Source organism: Lepidochelys kempii, chromosome 13 (genome assembly GCF_965140265.1).
Source record: "Lepidochelys kempii isolate rLepKem1 chromosome 13, rLepKem1.hap2, whole genome shotgun sequence".
NCBI classification, from domain to species: Eukaryota; Metazoa; Chordata; order Testudines; family Cheloniidae; genus Lepidochelys; species Lepidochelys kempii.
In genome coordinates, this window is record NC_133268.1 from 2,195,902 (window position 1) to 2,212,664 (window position 16,763).

Genomic DNA, 16,763 nt, shown 5'->3' on the forward strand with positions numbered 1-16,763 from the left:
TATTAACCTTCCTATGTCCCCTTTACTCAGAGGCAGAAGTGCATCTGCCCCCATGGACTGGCACAGCTGTGGCAGGCATTTCAGGGTGTGTGTGTGTGTGGGTGGGGGAACAACGGGGAGGGGGCCCAACGTCATTCCCTTAATTCCAAGGCCCAGGGAATGGCGGGAACAGACTTCACACAGGAATGATGAAGGATTGCGCCTGTGATCTTGCCATGCTCCACCTTACCCCAGCACCCCCGGCACGCCCCAGCACCCAGTGTGTGTTCCAGCAACCAGGGCCCCACCTTTCCCCCAGAGCTCCGCATGCTTCAGCCCCACTTCCCAGGGCCCCCCTGTGCCCAGAGTAACTGGGGGTTGTGGTGCACTTCTGTACCCAGGGCGCTCAGCCTTCCCTGATTCCCCCACCCCCCATTCCGTGGCCCCTCCCACACCCTGCTCCCCAGCTCCGGCCAGTCCTCACACCCACAAGGAAGCTGCTCCCCAGCCTCTCCAGCCGGGCTCTGTGCAACCCCTCCTGCACCAGGTGCCCTGCCCCTTTGCCGGTGGCTAGAGGCCACACCATGGGGCGGCTCCAGGCTGTTTGAGCTCAGGTACAGGTGAGGTATTTCAGCACCAACAAAGACTCCCGCCTGGAGGGGAGGATGGACTCCTCTGGGCCCATCTGTGGGGGTGCCAGGGAGGCAGCCTGGACGCAACTGGGGCACAGGGAGGAAAACTTTGCCATGGCATTGCCTAGAGGGGGAGCTCGTCAAGGCAGAGCGGGGCAGGTAGCACCAGCTGACCTCGCCAACCCCTCTGGGATGGGGGGTAGAGCGGGGAGGTGCGGGGCCATCAGTGCGAATGAACACAAAGGCAAAATGCTAAGAAGATACTGGACAGCCACTCTCCAGGGCAGCGGAAGGCCGGGCTTGGCTGGCGGCCAGTGGGCTCTGACCAGCGACCCCCCTTGGGTTCTGGAAATGCACCATTGTGTCAGCCCCACGGTGGGGGTGGGGGGGCATGCTAGGCAGTTACATGGCTCCCGCGGTGGCCTACACCGTGGTCTCATACTCCAGCACCTCCTGCGAGGCCCCCATGCTGCGGTACTGCAGGCGTGGGGTAGCCGGAGAAGAATACTCCAGCGCTAGGATCGTCTTACGGAGCCGCCTGTCAATGAAATGGGCGTCCCAGGCAGGGTACTTCTTCCTGGGCAGATCTATTCGGATGACGGGCCCTTCTGTCCGGGGGGCGCGGGCAACAGGGGTTGGGGGGACGCTTGGCCTGACCTGAAAAACAGGCACGCAGCTGTCCCTGTCCCCTGGCACCCCTTCCCTCTCCCCCCCTGTAGTCCGTGGCAAGGAGCGCGGGGGGCTGGTGATTACGTCCTCCGGGGGTCCCACGCAGGCGGCCGGCGCCTTTTTGAAAATGCAGCCGCTGGTCTGGGGGCCGAACACTGGCCCGTTGGGGTGCAAGAGGCAGTAGTAGATGAACATGAAGAAGATGCCCAGGGCGAAGCTGGAGGAGACCACGCAGACGATGATTAAGGCGTCGAAGTCAGCGGTGGCCTGGCGGTCATAGTACATGTACCAGAGCCCGGTGAGGGCCGCGTTCTCCGCCAGCGTAATGGTGTAGTAGATGGCCATGCGGCAGCGGCTCCGGCCCTCCTTCACGTTGAACCAGCAGAAGATGTAGATGATGCCCACCACCATGTTGTAGATGATCTCCTCCCATTTGGACATGCAGAAGTCCGTCTCCCCCTGGATGATCCAGAAGGTCATGATGCACCAATGCGTGACGATGAAGATGCCAAAGTAGAGCTGGAACACGGAGGCAAAGAGGGCGAAGGCAATGGCGCGGGCAGCGATGGTGAACAGGTGCCAGAGGATCTGCACCACTGCCCCCTTGTAGGACATGGGCATCTTGTCCTCACGCGAGTCCCGCAGCACCTTTTGGTAGGAGGCGATCATCCACGCCAGGGACACCAGGGAGGCTGAGGCCGAGAGACCTGCGGAGACACAGAATGAGTCAGGGAGTTGGAGGGGAGAGGAAGGAGAGGAACAGGAGGAGGGGATGGTATGAGATGGGAGGAAGAGGAAGGGAAGACAGAAGATGGAACATGGGTGTGGCCAGGCTGGATCAGATCCCAGCTCCCTCTAGCCCAGTGTCCTGTCTGTGCCAGAGCCCAACATCAGATCCTGCAGGGGAAGGGGTAAGAATCCGCAGGAGCAGATATGCGATAATCTGCCACCACATTAGGTCTCCTCCCGGTCCCTCAGTTAGAGACTCTGGCTTCAGCTCCAAAGCAGGAGGTTTTATGTCCCTTCCAGAATTTGACCATTAACTATTGACAGCTCTGGTTGTTTTCGTTATCCGTACAAGTGTCCAATCCCTTTTCGACTCTTGCTAAATTCTTGGCCTCAGCAACTCCCAGTGGCAGAGAGTTCCACAGTCTCCTCCCCCACTGTGTGAGAAACCCTTTCTGTCTCTCAGTTTTGAATTTGCCACCTTTTAATTTCGTGGCACGTCCCCGGCAGTGACAGGTGATGAGAGGGGGCAGGAAGGCTGGGATGGGGGCTGGGTCGGCGGGGGTCGTCCCTTACCCTGCAGGGGCTCAATGTTGTTCTGTTGCACCATGATGCTCAGCTGCAGCACCAGCTGGGGGGCGCTCTTCAGGAAGGTCTCCAGCAGCCGCAGCATGCTGATGTCCGCGCTCTCGAACATCATCCTCCAGTAGAAGTGGCGCTGTCTGTGCTCTGACTGCCAGCGGCTCTGGAGGCCGAGGTACAGGGTCCGGAGGTACCTGTGCAGGAGGCAGGGAAGACAGCGGGTGAGACTGGAGCGAGCCCGTGCTCCCCACTCGCTTGACCCCTGAATGTCAGAGACTGGCACGCGGCCCTGCTGCCCGGCCCAGCCATGCAGTCTAGGCTTGGGGTAGGCAGGCAGCGGCTGGTCCGGGGGATAAGAGCAAGGCCACAGAATCCTGCATTGTGGGGCCAGGGTAAGGCACCGAAGTTTGGGAGACTCGAGGATCCTTCCAAGTATGTTCAGATTCATCCCGAGCACGTTCATAGCTGGCCACAGAAACCCGGGATGGGGGAGATGAGTATCCTCCTTCCCCTCGCAGCGAATAGGCCAGCTGGCATCGCGCTCCCCTCTGGCCCTGCAGTGGAGCAGAGGGGCAGGGGGCTGCCCGGTTGAATACCCCGCCTTTGGGACGAGACATTGAAGCGAGGTCCTTTCTCGCTCTCCTAACGAGGTATCCCGGCAGCAGGGGAGAACAGCCGCGTCCAGGCCAGCGCCCCCTCTCAGTGAAGCAGCTGCTAATGCATGGGGCTCAGGATCTTCCTCCTTGAGCTCTTGCCTGCCCTGAGTGTTTAACTCACTGCTTTGTGACGCCCTTTGAAATCCCTGGGGTGCCAAAGGAACTCGGTAAAACTCCCACTCAGGTCTAATGTCCCATGCTCCCCCCTGAGGCTGACCCCGTTCTGCCAACACCTTCGCTGGGCAAGGAGACGCGTGACAGGACAAGTGAGTCCACTAGCAGATGCTTTCCTGTGCTCCTCCTGCTTGAAGTCTCTGTAGGAGCAGGATTTTATAACTGTACTATGAGAATTAATGTATGATTTGATTTCATCCTGCCAGCCACCCTTTTTGAATAGCAGAAAGGAATGACCCTCTGACAGACTACCAGTGTCTGTACTGATGTTAAGGCAGGGACAGACCAGCACAATCCTTACGCCTGATTATGGTCACCCTTTTGTTTTAGGATAAGTTATAATGTCTACTATGATTTCCTATATGTATTACAAATTAGGCACTCTAGTTAAATATACATTTCTTTGTTTTAAGGTTTAGTAAGTAAGAGACAGGATCTTGTATTGTGTCTATGTTAAGGAGATTAGAGGAAGGCTTAATTTACAATGTCTTTTGCTCAAAATAAACTGACACTGTTTGTATTCTCAAAGGTCTCTATAAAAAGACAGGTTTCAGAGGAACAGCCGTGTTAGTCTGTATTCGCAAAAAGAAAAGGAGTACTTGTGGCACCTTAGAGACTAACCAATTTATTTGAGCATGAGCTTTCGTGAGCTACAGCTCACTTCATCAGATGTTTACCGTGGAAACTGCAGCAGACTTTATATACACACAGAAATCATGAAACAATACCTCCTCCCACCCCACTGTCCTGCTGGTAATAGCTTATCTAAAGTGATCAACAGGTGGGCCATTTCCAGCACAAATCCAGGTTTTCTCACCCTCCACCCCCCCACACAAATTCACTCTCCTGCTGGTGCTAGCCCATCCAAAGTGACAACTCTTTACATAATCAAGTCGGGCTATTTCCTGCATAGATCAAGGTTTTCTCACATCCCCCCCACCCCCATACACACACAAACTCACTCTCCTGCTGGTAATAGCTCATCTAAACTGACCATTCTCCAGGTTTAAATCCAAGTTAAACCAGAACATCTGGGGGGGGGGGGGTAGGAAAAAGCAAGAGGAAACAGGCTACCTTGCATAATGACTTAGCCACTCCCAGTCTCTATTTCTTTCAAGCTTTCTTACAACTACAATACCCACCTGCAGAAGTAAAGAAACAGATTGATAGAGCCAGAAGAGTTCCCAGAAGTTACCTACTACAGGACAGGCCTAACAAAGAAAATAACAGAACGCCACTAGCCGTCACCTTCAGCCCCCAACTAAAACCCCTCCAACGCATTATTAAGGATCTACAACCTATCCTAAAGGATGACCCAACACTCTCACAAGTCTTGGGAGACAGGCCAGTCCTTGCCTACAGACAGCCCCGCAACCTGAAGCAAATACTCACCAACAACCACATACCACACAACAGAACCACTAACCCAGGAACTTATCCTTGCAACAAAGCCCGTTGCCAATTGTGCCCACATATCTATTCAGGGGACACCATCACAGGGCCTAATAACATCAGCCACACTATCAGAGGCTCGTTCACCTGCACATCCACCAATGTGATCTATGCCATCATGTGCCAGCAATGCCCCTCTGCCATGTACATTGGTCAAACTGGACAGTCTCTACGTAAAAGAATAAATGGACACAAATCAGATGTCAAGAATTATAACATTCATAAACCAGTCGGAGAACACTTCAATCTCTCTGGTCACGCAATCACAGACATGAAGGTCGCTATCTTAAAACAAAAAAACTTCAAATCCAGACTCCAGCGAGAAACTGCTGAATTGGAATTCATTTGCAAATTGGATACTATTAATTTAGGCTTAAATAGAGACTGGGAGTGGCTAAGTCATTATGCAAGGTAGCCTGTTTCCTCTTGCTTTTTCCTACCCCCCCCCCCCAGATGTTCTGGTTTAACTTGGATTTAAACCTGGAGAATGGTCAGTTTAGATGAGCTATTACCAGCAGGAGAGTGAGTTTGTGTGTGTATGGGGGTGGGGGGGATGTGAGAAAACCTTGATCTATGCAGGAAATAGCCCGACTTGATTATGTAAAGAGTTGTCACTTTGGATGGGCTAGCACCAGCAGGAGAGTGAATTTGTGTGGGGGGGTGGAGGGTGAGAAAACCTGGATTTGTGCTGGAAATGGCCCACCTGTTGATCACTTTAGATAAGCTATTACCAGCAGGACAGTGGGGTGGGAGGAGGTATTGTTTCATGATTTCTGTGTGTATATAAAGTCTGCTGCAGTTTCCACGGTAAACATCTGATGAAGTGAGCTGTAGCTCACGAAAGCTCATGCTCAAATAAATTGGTTAGTCTCTAAGGTGCCACAAGTCCTCCTTTTCTTTTTATAAAAAGACAGTTTGTGTGAATGAGGAGTGTTTGCATCAGGAAAAGATAAGGTGTGAAGGCCGTTGTTATAGCCAGATGGTCAAGGAAGAAGGAGTGAAGAGATTTAAGGACACCAGAGAACCGTCAACGTGCATCCATAATGAAGGAAGGGCAGATTGACGACCCTGAGGGGAAGGCTGACACCCCTAAAGACAGGACAATTGATTAAATTGGAACCAGGACAGGATGACCCTCTCGGAGGTGTATTGGAATGTTTACACCAAAAGATACACGAATGAAGAAGTAACCGGTCACAAAATGACACAGCAAAATCCATAGACTTCAACAGGGAAAAAAGACTATAAGAACAGGGTGCTTGGCCATGGGACTTTGGGTTCATCTTGCCACGCTCCGGGAGCATCGGATCACAACCAACAGAGCCCTGCTCCCCTTTGCGACCAGTCTGGCTGGCCACTAGATTGATCCAGACTCTGGACTGGTAACTATAAACATCGACTGGCAGGACTGTGTGCATGGGGTGTGTGATTGAAAAGCACACGCTAACTGTTGTATTCTCAATAAATGCGGCGTGCTGCCTTCTCCCCTATAAAGATCCCGTGTACTTCTTATAAGTATAACATTTTCCCCTCTGGCTCTGCATGTTAATAGCTGTTACTGGTCATGGGACAAGTGCTGAGCTCTTCCTCCTGGGTGCAGAGGGCCCCAAAGGCAGCCAGATTGGTGCCTGGTGGGGTAGGAGGATGCCGCGTTCCATGCAGGGATCCCGTGTTGTGTGCCATGAAACAGAGCCCTGTGCAGACGCCCTGCAGCCTTGTACAGGAGGCTTCTGTGGCTGGGGGGAATGTGGGAGAGGTAGAAGACTGGTCAGCCTGACTGCCAATCAGCAAGAGAGTAACCCAAACCCACCCTCACAGGGATCCAGGAGAGACTGGGCATGCTGGGCTCGGGCCAGGACAGGAACTGGGCATACCCAGATGCCCTTGAAGGGGATCCCCTCGCAGGATATGCAGGGCATCAGTGGGTACAGAGTCTGGCTAGGCTGCACATCCCCACAGTTGTTCATGCCACAGAGTCTGGCCTCTTTGTATACTGAGTCCCAGTATCTTTCCCTGGGATATCACGATACCTTTCGCCTTGTGAACGCGGAGTTCTGGTCTATTTCACTGGGATCACACCCACTCTCCCCTCCAGCGTGAGATCCCTGGTCTATCTCGCTGGGTTGCACACTGACCTGGGGGGTGCAGTTTGGCAGCACTGATCTCAGAGGGAGAACGTGGCACCTTGGCTTTCGGAAGTGGATATCTATTTTTTCCCTAACCCGACTGAGGCCTGCCCCTCTTCCCCTGCCGTGCTGATCAGACAGGATAAAGGGAACAGCTGCTCTGACTGAGACCTCGGGAGCTGTATGCAGGAAACTCACAGGGTTTTGATGACGGAGCCTTCCCTGGCTCTGGCTGCTGCCATCACATGGCTTGTGCCTGCCATATGGTAGCCAGCGTGGGGTCAGCGGAGGTGTTTGTGTGGACACATGCTTGTGATTTACAAACAGGCCGTCTTTTACCTTGCAAACAGGGACTGGACTCCCTTCCCCCCCACCAGCAACAAGCCTGGGACCGACCAGCTGCGCTGGGTCTGTGGTGAGCCATTGCCAGAGGCCGAGGAAGAGGCTTTTGTGCTTTTACACTGCCCTCTGCTCCAGGCAGCTCCTATGCAGCCACTGGGCCACAGGAATCCTGTCTACATGACAATCTGAGGTGCGACTGTGGCATGTGTACACACCCCTAGCCTGGCTTTGATCTCACCATCTCCAGGAACAGCAGCGGGGAAGCTAGCCCTCAAGTACACCCCCAAGGCCAGTGTGTGCAGCCCTGCTGTTGTCTCTGCTATCACGGCTTCCCTGCTATTGGCACCGGAGCTAATTGGGGTACGTCTACGGTCACACCCCTGACTCCGGTGTAGACAGAGCCTTAGGTGAGCACAATTCAAGCTGCAAATTCCCTTCTGTCTTATAGCCCTGCCCCCAGGACTGATGCGGGGTGACTAGTCTGTGGGAATTGTCCACAGCCATGCACATCAGAGAGCAATGGCTCCAGCCGTGTGAGCTTAAACACAAAAAGGAAGCTTACAAGAATTGGAAACTCGGACAGATGACTAGGGAGGAGTATAAAGATATTGCTCGAGCCTGCAGGGGCAGAGTCATCAGGAAGGCCAAACCACAATTGGAGTTGCAGCTAGCAAGAAATGTGAAGGGGAACAAGTAGGGCTTCTACAGGTATGTTGGCGACAAGGAGGTCAGGGAAAGTGTGGGCCCCTTGCTGAATGAGGGAGGCAACCTAGGGACAGAGGATGTGGAAAAAGCTGGAGTACTCAACGCTTTTTTTGCCTCTGTCTTCACAGAGGTCAGCTCCCAGACTGCTGCACTGGGCAGCACAGCATGGGGAGGAGACGAGCAGCCCTCAATGGTGAAATAACAGGTTCAGGACTATTTAGAAAAGCTGGACATGCACAAGTCCATGGGGCCGGATCTAATGCAGCCGAGGGTGCTGAGGGAGTTGGCGGATGTGATTGCAGAGCCATTGGCCATTATCTTTGAAAACTCGTGGCGATGGGGGGAGGTCCCGGACGACTGGAACGAGGCAAATATCATGCTCATCTTTAAAAATGGGAAGAAGGAGAATCCGGGGAACTACAGACCCATCAGCCTCACCTCAGTCCCTGGAAAACCATGGAGCAGGTCCCCAAGGAATCCACTGTGAAGCACTTGGAGGAGACGAAGGTGATTGGGAACAGTCAACATGGATTCACCAAGGGCAAGTCGTGCCTGACCAACCTGATTGTCTTCTGTGAGGAGATAACTGGCTCTGTGGATATGGGGAAAGCGGTGGACGCGATATACCTTGACTTTAGCAAAGCTTTTGATACAGTCTTCCACAATATTCTTGCCAGCAAGTTAAAGAAGTATGGGGTGGATGAATGGACTATAAGGTGGATAGAAAGCTGGCTAGATTGTCAGGCTCAACGGGTAGTGATCAATGGCTCCATTTCTAGTTGGCAGCCAGTATCAAGCAGAGTGCCCCAGAAGTTGGTCCTAGGGCCGGTTTTGTTCAACATCTTCATTAATGATGTAGAGGATGGGATGGATTGCACCTTCAGCAAATTCGTGGATGACACTAAGCTGGAGGCAGAGGTAGATACTATGGAGGGTAGGGATAGGGTCCAGAGTGACCTAGATAAATTGGAGGATTGGGCCAAAAGAAATCTGATGAAGTTTAACAAGGACAAGTGCAGAGTCCTGCACTTAGGATGGAAGAATCCCATGTACCGCTACAGACTGGGGACCGACTGGTTAAGCAGCAGTTCTGCAGAAAAGGAGCTGGGGAATACAGTGGACGAGAAGCTGGATATGAGTCAACAGTGTATCCTTGTTGCCAAGAAGACTAACGGCATATTGGGCTGCATTAGTAGAAGTATTGCCAGCAGATCAAGGGCAGTGATTATTCCCCTCTATTCAGCACTGGTGAGGCCACATCTGGAGTATTGCGTCCAGTTTTGGGACCCTCACTATAGCGGAGGGCAGCGAAAATGATCAGGGGGCTGGGGCACATGACTTATGAGAAAAGGCTGAGGGAACTGGGCTTATTTCGTCGACAGAAGAGAAGGGGGGTGGGGAGAGATTTGATAGCCGCCTTCAACTACATGAAGGGGGTTCCAAAGAGGATGGAGCTCAGCTGTCCTCAGTGGTGGCAGATGATAGAACAAGGAGCAATGGTCTCAAGTTGCAGTGGGGGAGGTCTAGGTAGGATATTAGGAAACACTATTTCACGCGGAGGGTGGTGAAACACTGGAATGGGTTCTCTAGGGAGGTGGTGGAATCTCCATCCTTAGAGGTTTTTAAGGTCAGGCTTGACAGAGCCCTGGCTGGGATAATTTAGTTGGGGTTGGTCCTGCTTTGAGCAGGGGGTTGGACTAGATTAGGGGTTCTCAAACTGGGGGTCAGGACCCCTCAGGGGGTCGTGAGGTTATTACATGGGGGGTCGCGAGCTGTCAGCCTCCACTCCAAACCCCGCTTTGCCTCCAGCATTTATAATGGTGTTTGATATATAAAAAAGTGTTTTTAATTTATAAGGGGGGTCGCACTCAGCAGCTTGCTATGTGAAAGGGGTCGCCAGTGCACAAGTTTGAGAACCACTGGACCAGATGACCTACTTGTAGAACTGATCAATGAAATAGTTTTTAATTGTTCACTTTATTAATATAACTTCATAAGCAAAGTTTTTTGAATGAAACAACATTCATTCATAAAACCGGTTACCCCAATAACTGGCTAATTGAGTTTCACTTTCAATCCAATTGTTTTACACAGTTTCAACATTGTAACTTCTGCTCACTGTTTGTCATTCATTATACTTGTCTATATTGTAACTTCTGCTCACTGTTTGTCATTCCTTACACCTGTCCATATTGTAACTCAAACTCCATTTCAGCTTGTCCCAAACTCCATTTTAAAATGCTCACTCCATTTTGTAAACCCTGCTGCAACCTTCATTTTGCAAAACCCGGCTGTAATCTGATGAGTGTAGTTTAGATGTGGGAATGAGGGATGGATGGATGATGGAATCAACCTCCAGCCCCAGCCTGTCCTGATGAAATAAAGTGTAAACGCCAACGGCTGAAGATGCAGACAACAGCCCTGACAAAGCAAGAAGAGTCCACCCTCAAAAGAAAAGAACAAAAGTACAACTGAAGAAACTTCAAAGCCAGGTCCCAGGCTGAAAGACATATGTCTGCAATTGACGGGTGATCAGTCACACCGGACCCAGAGGCAGCCTGACACAGCAGGACCTATAGACTCTGGATTCATACTAAAGCCTATAAAAAGGATGGATGCGATGGAAGACTTTGGAGGGTAACATTCTGCTGCCAACATGGAAGGGCATTGGTGCATGCCCAACAGAGACCCAGCTCTTCCTTGTGCCCGGCTTTCCTGGCCAGTGAGCCGCTACAAGCTACGAACCCACGCCACGAACCCAAGCTACATTCAGGACTGGTAATTATACAGCAGCTGCAGAACATTTGGGGTGTGTGGGGTGTGTGTGTATACACAGGTATTAGAAATTAGTTATTGGTCATAAATCAAATTGTGTTATAATAAATGTGACATATTGTCTTGTCCCCTGAAACGATCCTGTGTAGTTTTATCTGCATAACATCTTGAGGTCTCTTCCAACCCTAATCTTCTATGATTCTATGATCCTATGATTCCCTGCAGGGTGCCCTGCCTGACCCAGGCCATAACGCCCCAGAGATCTGAGGTTCCCTACAGCAGTGCCCTGTCATCTCATGGTCTCACCCTTGCTGTTCATTATCTCACATTCACAGGTGCTCAAGGAAAACTGACCACAAGTGAGGGGAGCTACAATGCAGCTTGATTCACAGCCAGTCAGTGCTGGAGCTCCTGCCTTACCCAGCTCAGGGGCCAGGTATTCACCGCCAGAGGCTCTCCCCAGCTGCCTGTGGCTCTCACCAGGGCACTGGGGACAAACAGCCTCGGTGCTCACAGTCAATTACATCCTCTGAATTATATACTAGACATCCAATTCCTCTCTCTCTCCTTGCCCCGGGAAGGAGGAGAACTGTGCCAGCTGGGGAGCTGGATCCCTGGGGAAAGGGCGTCCCGAGAGGGCATAGCTGAGCCCCAGTGGTGGAGCAGGGCTGAGGAGCTGGTTGCTGGTCTGTGCTCCACACTGCTCTGCTACTCAAACCACCTCACGTAGGTGTTGGAAGGCGGGAGACAAATGACTGGGAAAACAGAAAGATTAAGCAAAAGGAAGTGGGACTATAAAGCTCCCTCCCAACCTAGTAAAACTGTCACGCAAACTGATGGCCTTTGTATCAGATTCATAAAATGCTGTCAGTCGACTCCATTAGCTGGTGAGTGCCAGGAGAAAGCCGTATCCCAGCACTTTAAGCCCATATATCAGCTCCAAGGAGGTGGGCTTGGCCCCGCTCTGGCTGCTGGAAGACACCAAGGCCTGGCGCCCCCCCTGTGGTGCAGCCAGGAACGTGCTGGCCGCCTCGGGAGAGCCTGAGCAAAGTTCATTTTCTCAGCTGCAATAAGTCACTGCTCCTGAGCGACTATTCCTGGGAAATGGGCTCCTTGCTGTGGGGGATTTGATAAAAGGCAGAGCGGAGACAGGGCCATATCTAGCCAGCGAACAGACAAATTACACTCCGCTGGCACCTTCAACACATACGTCTTTCCCAAGGAGCAAAGCCCCCCAACTCACAGCCCGCGCGAGCACTCAGCTGCAGCTGCCATCTGTTCCAGCTGAGAGTTCCTCCTGGTTCAGTGCTTGCCTCCTCCCCATTCTTAGTGCAGGAAGTGTTGGCCCAACACATACAGAGCAGATCTCTTGGAAGATTTCAGTGCATGGAGAAGGGAAGGGAAGAATGGTCCCACCGAGCCCCGCGGGACTTGCAGCAGGAGTCTCTGGGTGTGATTTCCCCTGAATAACGCAGCTCCAAGCAAGGCCGTGTGGATGTCAAACAACAGGGGCTGGTGTTCCCAAGCTGGGCTACCTCCCAGCCTGTGCAAAACCCCAGTGATCTTCGAGCAGGGAAAGAAAGGAAGAACGTGCTGCAGCGGAAATCCTGGGCAGGGGCGATGTGCTGGGGAAGGATGGCAAAGGACGGGTCTAGAGTCCTTTTCCATAACAGCTTCTCACACTCAGCCCCAGCTCCTTCTGGCTGCCTTGTGCTAGGAGCCCTCTTTACCCAGACTGGGGCTACGGGAGGCTGTGGGACCAGAGGGGGTGAACTGCCCAGCGAATGCTCTCAAAGGGGTGGGGCACCAGTGCTAGAAAGTTCTGCTCTTGAAAAGATCAACTTTGCAAAGCCAGAAGTTTGGTATGGAGTGGCCCAGGCATCTGCTCTCGGGCATGGGGTTGGCTTTCTGCTTGGATTCTTTTGGAGTCCCTGGCTGTGAGGGAGCTCTCAGATATTGGAGTCTGCTGGCACTCCAGGGATTAGGAATCAAAGTTTCTATTTCCATGGCCTTGCTATAATTCCCAGGGAGAGAAGCTAATGCTAGGCCAGAGCTGAGAAACCAGCACTCAGGAGCAGAGCTGAAGAAATACCTGATTTGTCAGTTTGGTGGCTGAACTGAAAAATCCCAGGGGAAAACTGGTTTGTTTCGAGCCAAACTGACTTTTGGGTGTCTTGGTGGAATAAAATACAGAAGAAAATACGTGGGGGTCAACATGAAATATTTCCAATTACACCTAGCCTAGCCTCTGTTTGCCAGAAGCTGAGAATGGCGACAGGGGATGGATCACTTGATGATTCCCTGTTCTGTTCATTCCCTCGGGGGCACCTGGCATTGGCCACTGTTGGAAGACAGGATTCTGGACTACATGGACCTTTGGTCTGACCCAGTATGGCCACTCTTATGTTCAAATGTCAAATCAAACCAGACGTTTTAAAATGGTTCGTTTCAATTTTTTTAAAAGCAAAACGCTTCCAGATTTTTGATATTTTAGTTGTCAGCCAAAGGCATTTGCCGAATTCACTCTGAATTCATGGACAGTGTAGGGGTCCTGAAAAATGCATTTCTCACCAAATTTCCTATGTGCCAAAAATATTTCACCCAGCTCTGCTCAGGGGGTATGAAGAGAGGGAGTCCATAACAGGGAGTCTGGGGGCGACTTTGGACTAGTGGGCAAACAGGAGTGAACAAGGCAGGGTCTATTTACCAGCCAGAGCTAGCTAGTGCTCACTCATGTGCTAGGAGTAACTTGAGGGTTAGGAAAAAGAAAAGGACGTCTTGTGGTATCTTAGAGACTAACAAATTTATCTGAGCATAAGCTTTAGGGTTAGGGTTGTATCCGCGACAGGCTGAGGGTCATCCAGCAGCGGCAGGTGGCCAGCAGCAGGTTCATCGGGGTGTGGAGTACCTAGACCATGCAGAATGCAGGGATCCAAGGAACGTCTATATCAGTCTTGAGGCCAAGCACCTTTCTGCAGGACAGAATCGCCCCAAGGGGGATAAAGGAGAGAGAGCAAGGTGCAAAGCTGCAGCTAGGACACATGGGCAAGACAAGAGGGAGCAGTGAAGCAATTCCTATCATTGTGCAATAGCCACAGACACGCGCCTGTGAACACACCCAGAGAGGGATCGTTCCTCTTACTGGGCCAAATTCAAGCCTGGTGCAAACTGGTGCCTCACCATTGGTTTCAGTGGTGTTTTGCCTGATTACACCAGCCCTGGACTTGATCCCGTGGTTTCTCAGTCCCTGGCTTATGGAGAAACACACTGTTCAGAGTGTGCAAAGAGGAAGGCATCACTGCCAGGTAGTGGTCCCTCAGGCGGCTCTCCCCGGCCCAGACCCACACATTCCACCTCACCCTCCGGCCCGGACAGCGCTCCACCCTTGGTCTCCTCCAGCCCAAACTTCTGCCACACCCGCTCCCTAGGGCAGGTTAACAGCCCCCTGAAAGCTGCCGCTCGGTTCCCCACAGGGACGTACCGTCGCAGCAGCACTCCACATCCAAGTCCAGACCCACGGGACCAGCCCCCTTCCAGACTGCCCCTCAGGCAAGACCTGGGGTGCCACAGGTACCCCCACTCATCATGCCACCCACCAGGCACGCAGCGACCCGCAGAGACCCACAGCTCCCAGAGCATGGCGGCAGGGCTTTGTGACGGAGGAAGAAGAGAGGGGGAAAGTGCAAGACGCAGCGAGGGAAGGAGAGCAGATGAGAGAAGGTAGCAGCTGGCATCTGGGGGGCCAGGGCAGGGCCGCTGGGACCTGAACTAGAGCTCATTCTCAGACCCCCACCAGGAACTGGGAGTAAAGGAGCAGGAAGCCAGGGGCAGGCGGAAGATATTTGATCCTGCCCTGGGAATAGTGGCTGCTTTTTGCTCAGGCAAGAGCTCTAATAGGAGCAGTCATTTGTATACCGAAGCAGTCAAATGAATTTACCCCAGAGGGTGGGAAGATGCGGGAGAGCCAGTGGCACCGGTGCTCAGGTAGGGATGGGTGGGGAGGGGGAAGCTCCTAGAGATCTTGGGTCTTTCTGTGTCTCTCTCACTGCAGCCCAATAGCCAAGCCTTCTTGGCAAACAAACTGCACAACCCTTCTCCAGTGAAACATGCACCACTCGCCCCTGAAACCACCTTTTCCTTATCCATGCACTGAGCTGGGTGCTGCAGGCCGTGACTGTCCCGGGCACTGGGGCACCCTCGCGGCTGCTGCTCTGTGCGTGGAGGAGGAGCTGGATGGCAGAACTCGCACAGCGGCTTCCCTCAGCCTCCTGTGAAGGAGACTTTCCTTCGCCTCTTGCACACACTGGCAATGGAAACCCCCAGGGAAGGGAGCCCGGCCCCGAAGGATGCTCAGGAGACAGCAAGGAGAGAAATTTGCTGGGAGAGGCAGATGGACTCTTGGAGCCTGAAGGTTCCAGAGCAGCTGAAAAGTGACAATTGGTTTGACAGAAGAAACAGCAACGTGGGGTAATGTGGAGGGGTGCGTGGGCAGGGGTGGGTGGGCGCGCGCGTGGGCCCTGGAACCAGGGAGCAGCAGAGGAGGGAGAGACACCCCTAGAGACAAAGGAGAGATAGATAATGAGCCAGAAAGAGCGTGTGGCAGCTGGGCCCAGAGAGGAGAGACAGGGCCAGAAATCAGCAGGGCTGCCCAGGAGAGCCGCAGAGCACTGGGCCCTGTGTATGCAGGCACGGCCACTTGGGAGTAAATCCAGAGCCTGCAAGGGACGGAGGCCTTGCCCCTTCCTCCCCCAGAGCCTGCCAGGCTGCTGTGCCAGGCTGCTCCGCCGGGGATGCGGGTGCGATGGAATGCCGCACTGCCCAAGGGGGGCTCCCTTGGTGCCAGAATCCCGCAGTGCCAGAACACCGCCAGCCGACTGCCTTGCTGCGCCAGAGCCCGGCTGCCCACGCCAGACAGATGCCCACCTTCCCTGCCAATATTCTCTGGTGGGAATATGTGCCCGGGCTGGATTTAACCAACTATACAGTGCCTCTGCGGCTTGCAGAGCTGAAGCACGGCAGAGACACCTGCCCATGAAAGCCTGGGACCCTGCAGAACTGGAGCCCTGCTGGAAATCCCCTCAGTGGTGGGTGAAGCCCCCTGCAGCTGGTGCACTGGAAAGGGGCATCTGGTCTGTAGGACAGCAGACACCAGGGAGCTGAATGAAAAACGGGGGGGTGAGAGCAGAGGGGAAGTAAAGCAGCCTGAGTGAGTCAGCCAGCTGAGGGACCGGGAGGGGAGAGGCAGAGCCAGGCAAGGCTGGGCTGGGCAGTGGAGCCCGGAGGGAGGAGAGTTGGGGCTAGGGGTGTATCACCGCAGACAGAGAGGAGCCCTTCTGCTGTCACTGAGCTGACAGCTCCCTGGCTGGCTGCGTTACCAAGGACACTGACATGTGACAGTGATTGTTAATCCTGCGCTTTCAATATTCAGCAGGGCGGGGGATTTACTGGGCTCTTGACAATTTTCCAGCCACTCGGAAGGGCCAGAATCCCTGGCAATGGCTCTTAATGGCGGAAACATTCATCAATCACTGTGGGAAGGACAGGGAAGGGCCGGGATGACAGGAGAGCCATATCCCCAGGGGGAGAAACTCTGCCACCCAGCAAGCCACCCCTGTGCCCGCCCAGCCTCACGCCACGCCGGCTTTCTGTTTACAGGCAGGCTCATAGAAGCTGCGTAAGTAACTAACTCTCGAACCTGTGCACCTCGGCCCAGGGTCTCATTCCTGGCAGTCACCCTGAGCACCCGCACTGCGTCCAGCCCTGGGGGGCATGGGCTGAAAAGTGACTAGGGGTAGCTCCCCCACACTGAGCAGCAGAGCCAGAGGCCAAGTCAAGGGGGGGGGCTTGCAGCAGAACCCCAACAGACTCGCCATAGGCGCTAGAGGCTACCCCAGCCCTTATACTCTCAGGGTCCAGAGGGGCAGGGACAGGCCCGCCTCCCCCCA

The 16,763-nt window shown here is 53.4% G+C and overlaps 1 protein-coding gene across 1 annotated transcript in view; it reads right to left on the reverse strand.

The window, feature by feature from the left end:
- Positions 1-439: 439 nt before the first annotated feature.
- XKR7 (XK related 7) overlaps positions 440-16,763 on the reverse strand; it is a 33,737-nt gene continuing 17,413 nt past the window's right edge. The window contains exons 2-3 of the mRNA XM_073308837.1: positions 2,583-2,782; positions 440-1,987 (exon numbers count right to left, since the gene is read on the reverse strand). Of these exons, the coding sequence (XP_073164938.1) occupies positions 1,035-1,987; positions 2,583-2,782 (1,153 nt within the window). The 3' untranslated portion in view covers positions 440-1,034. The remainder of the gene's footprint in view (positions 1,988-2,582; positions 2,783-16,763) is intronic.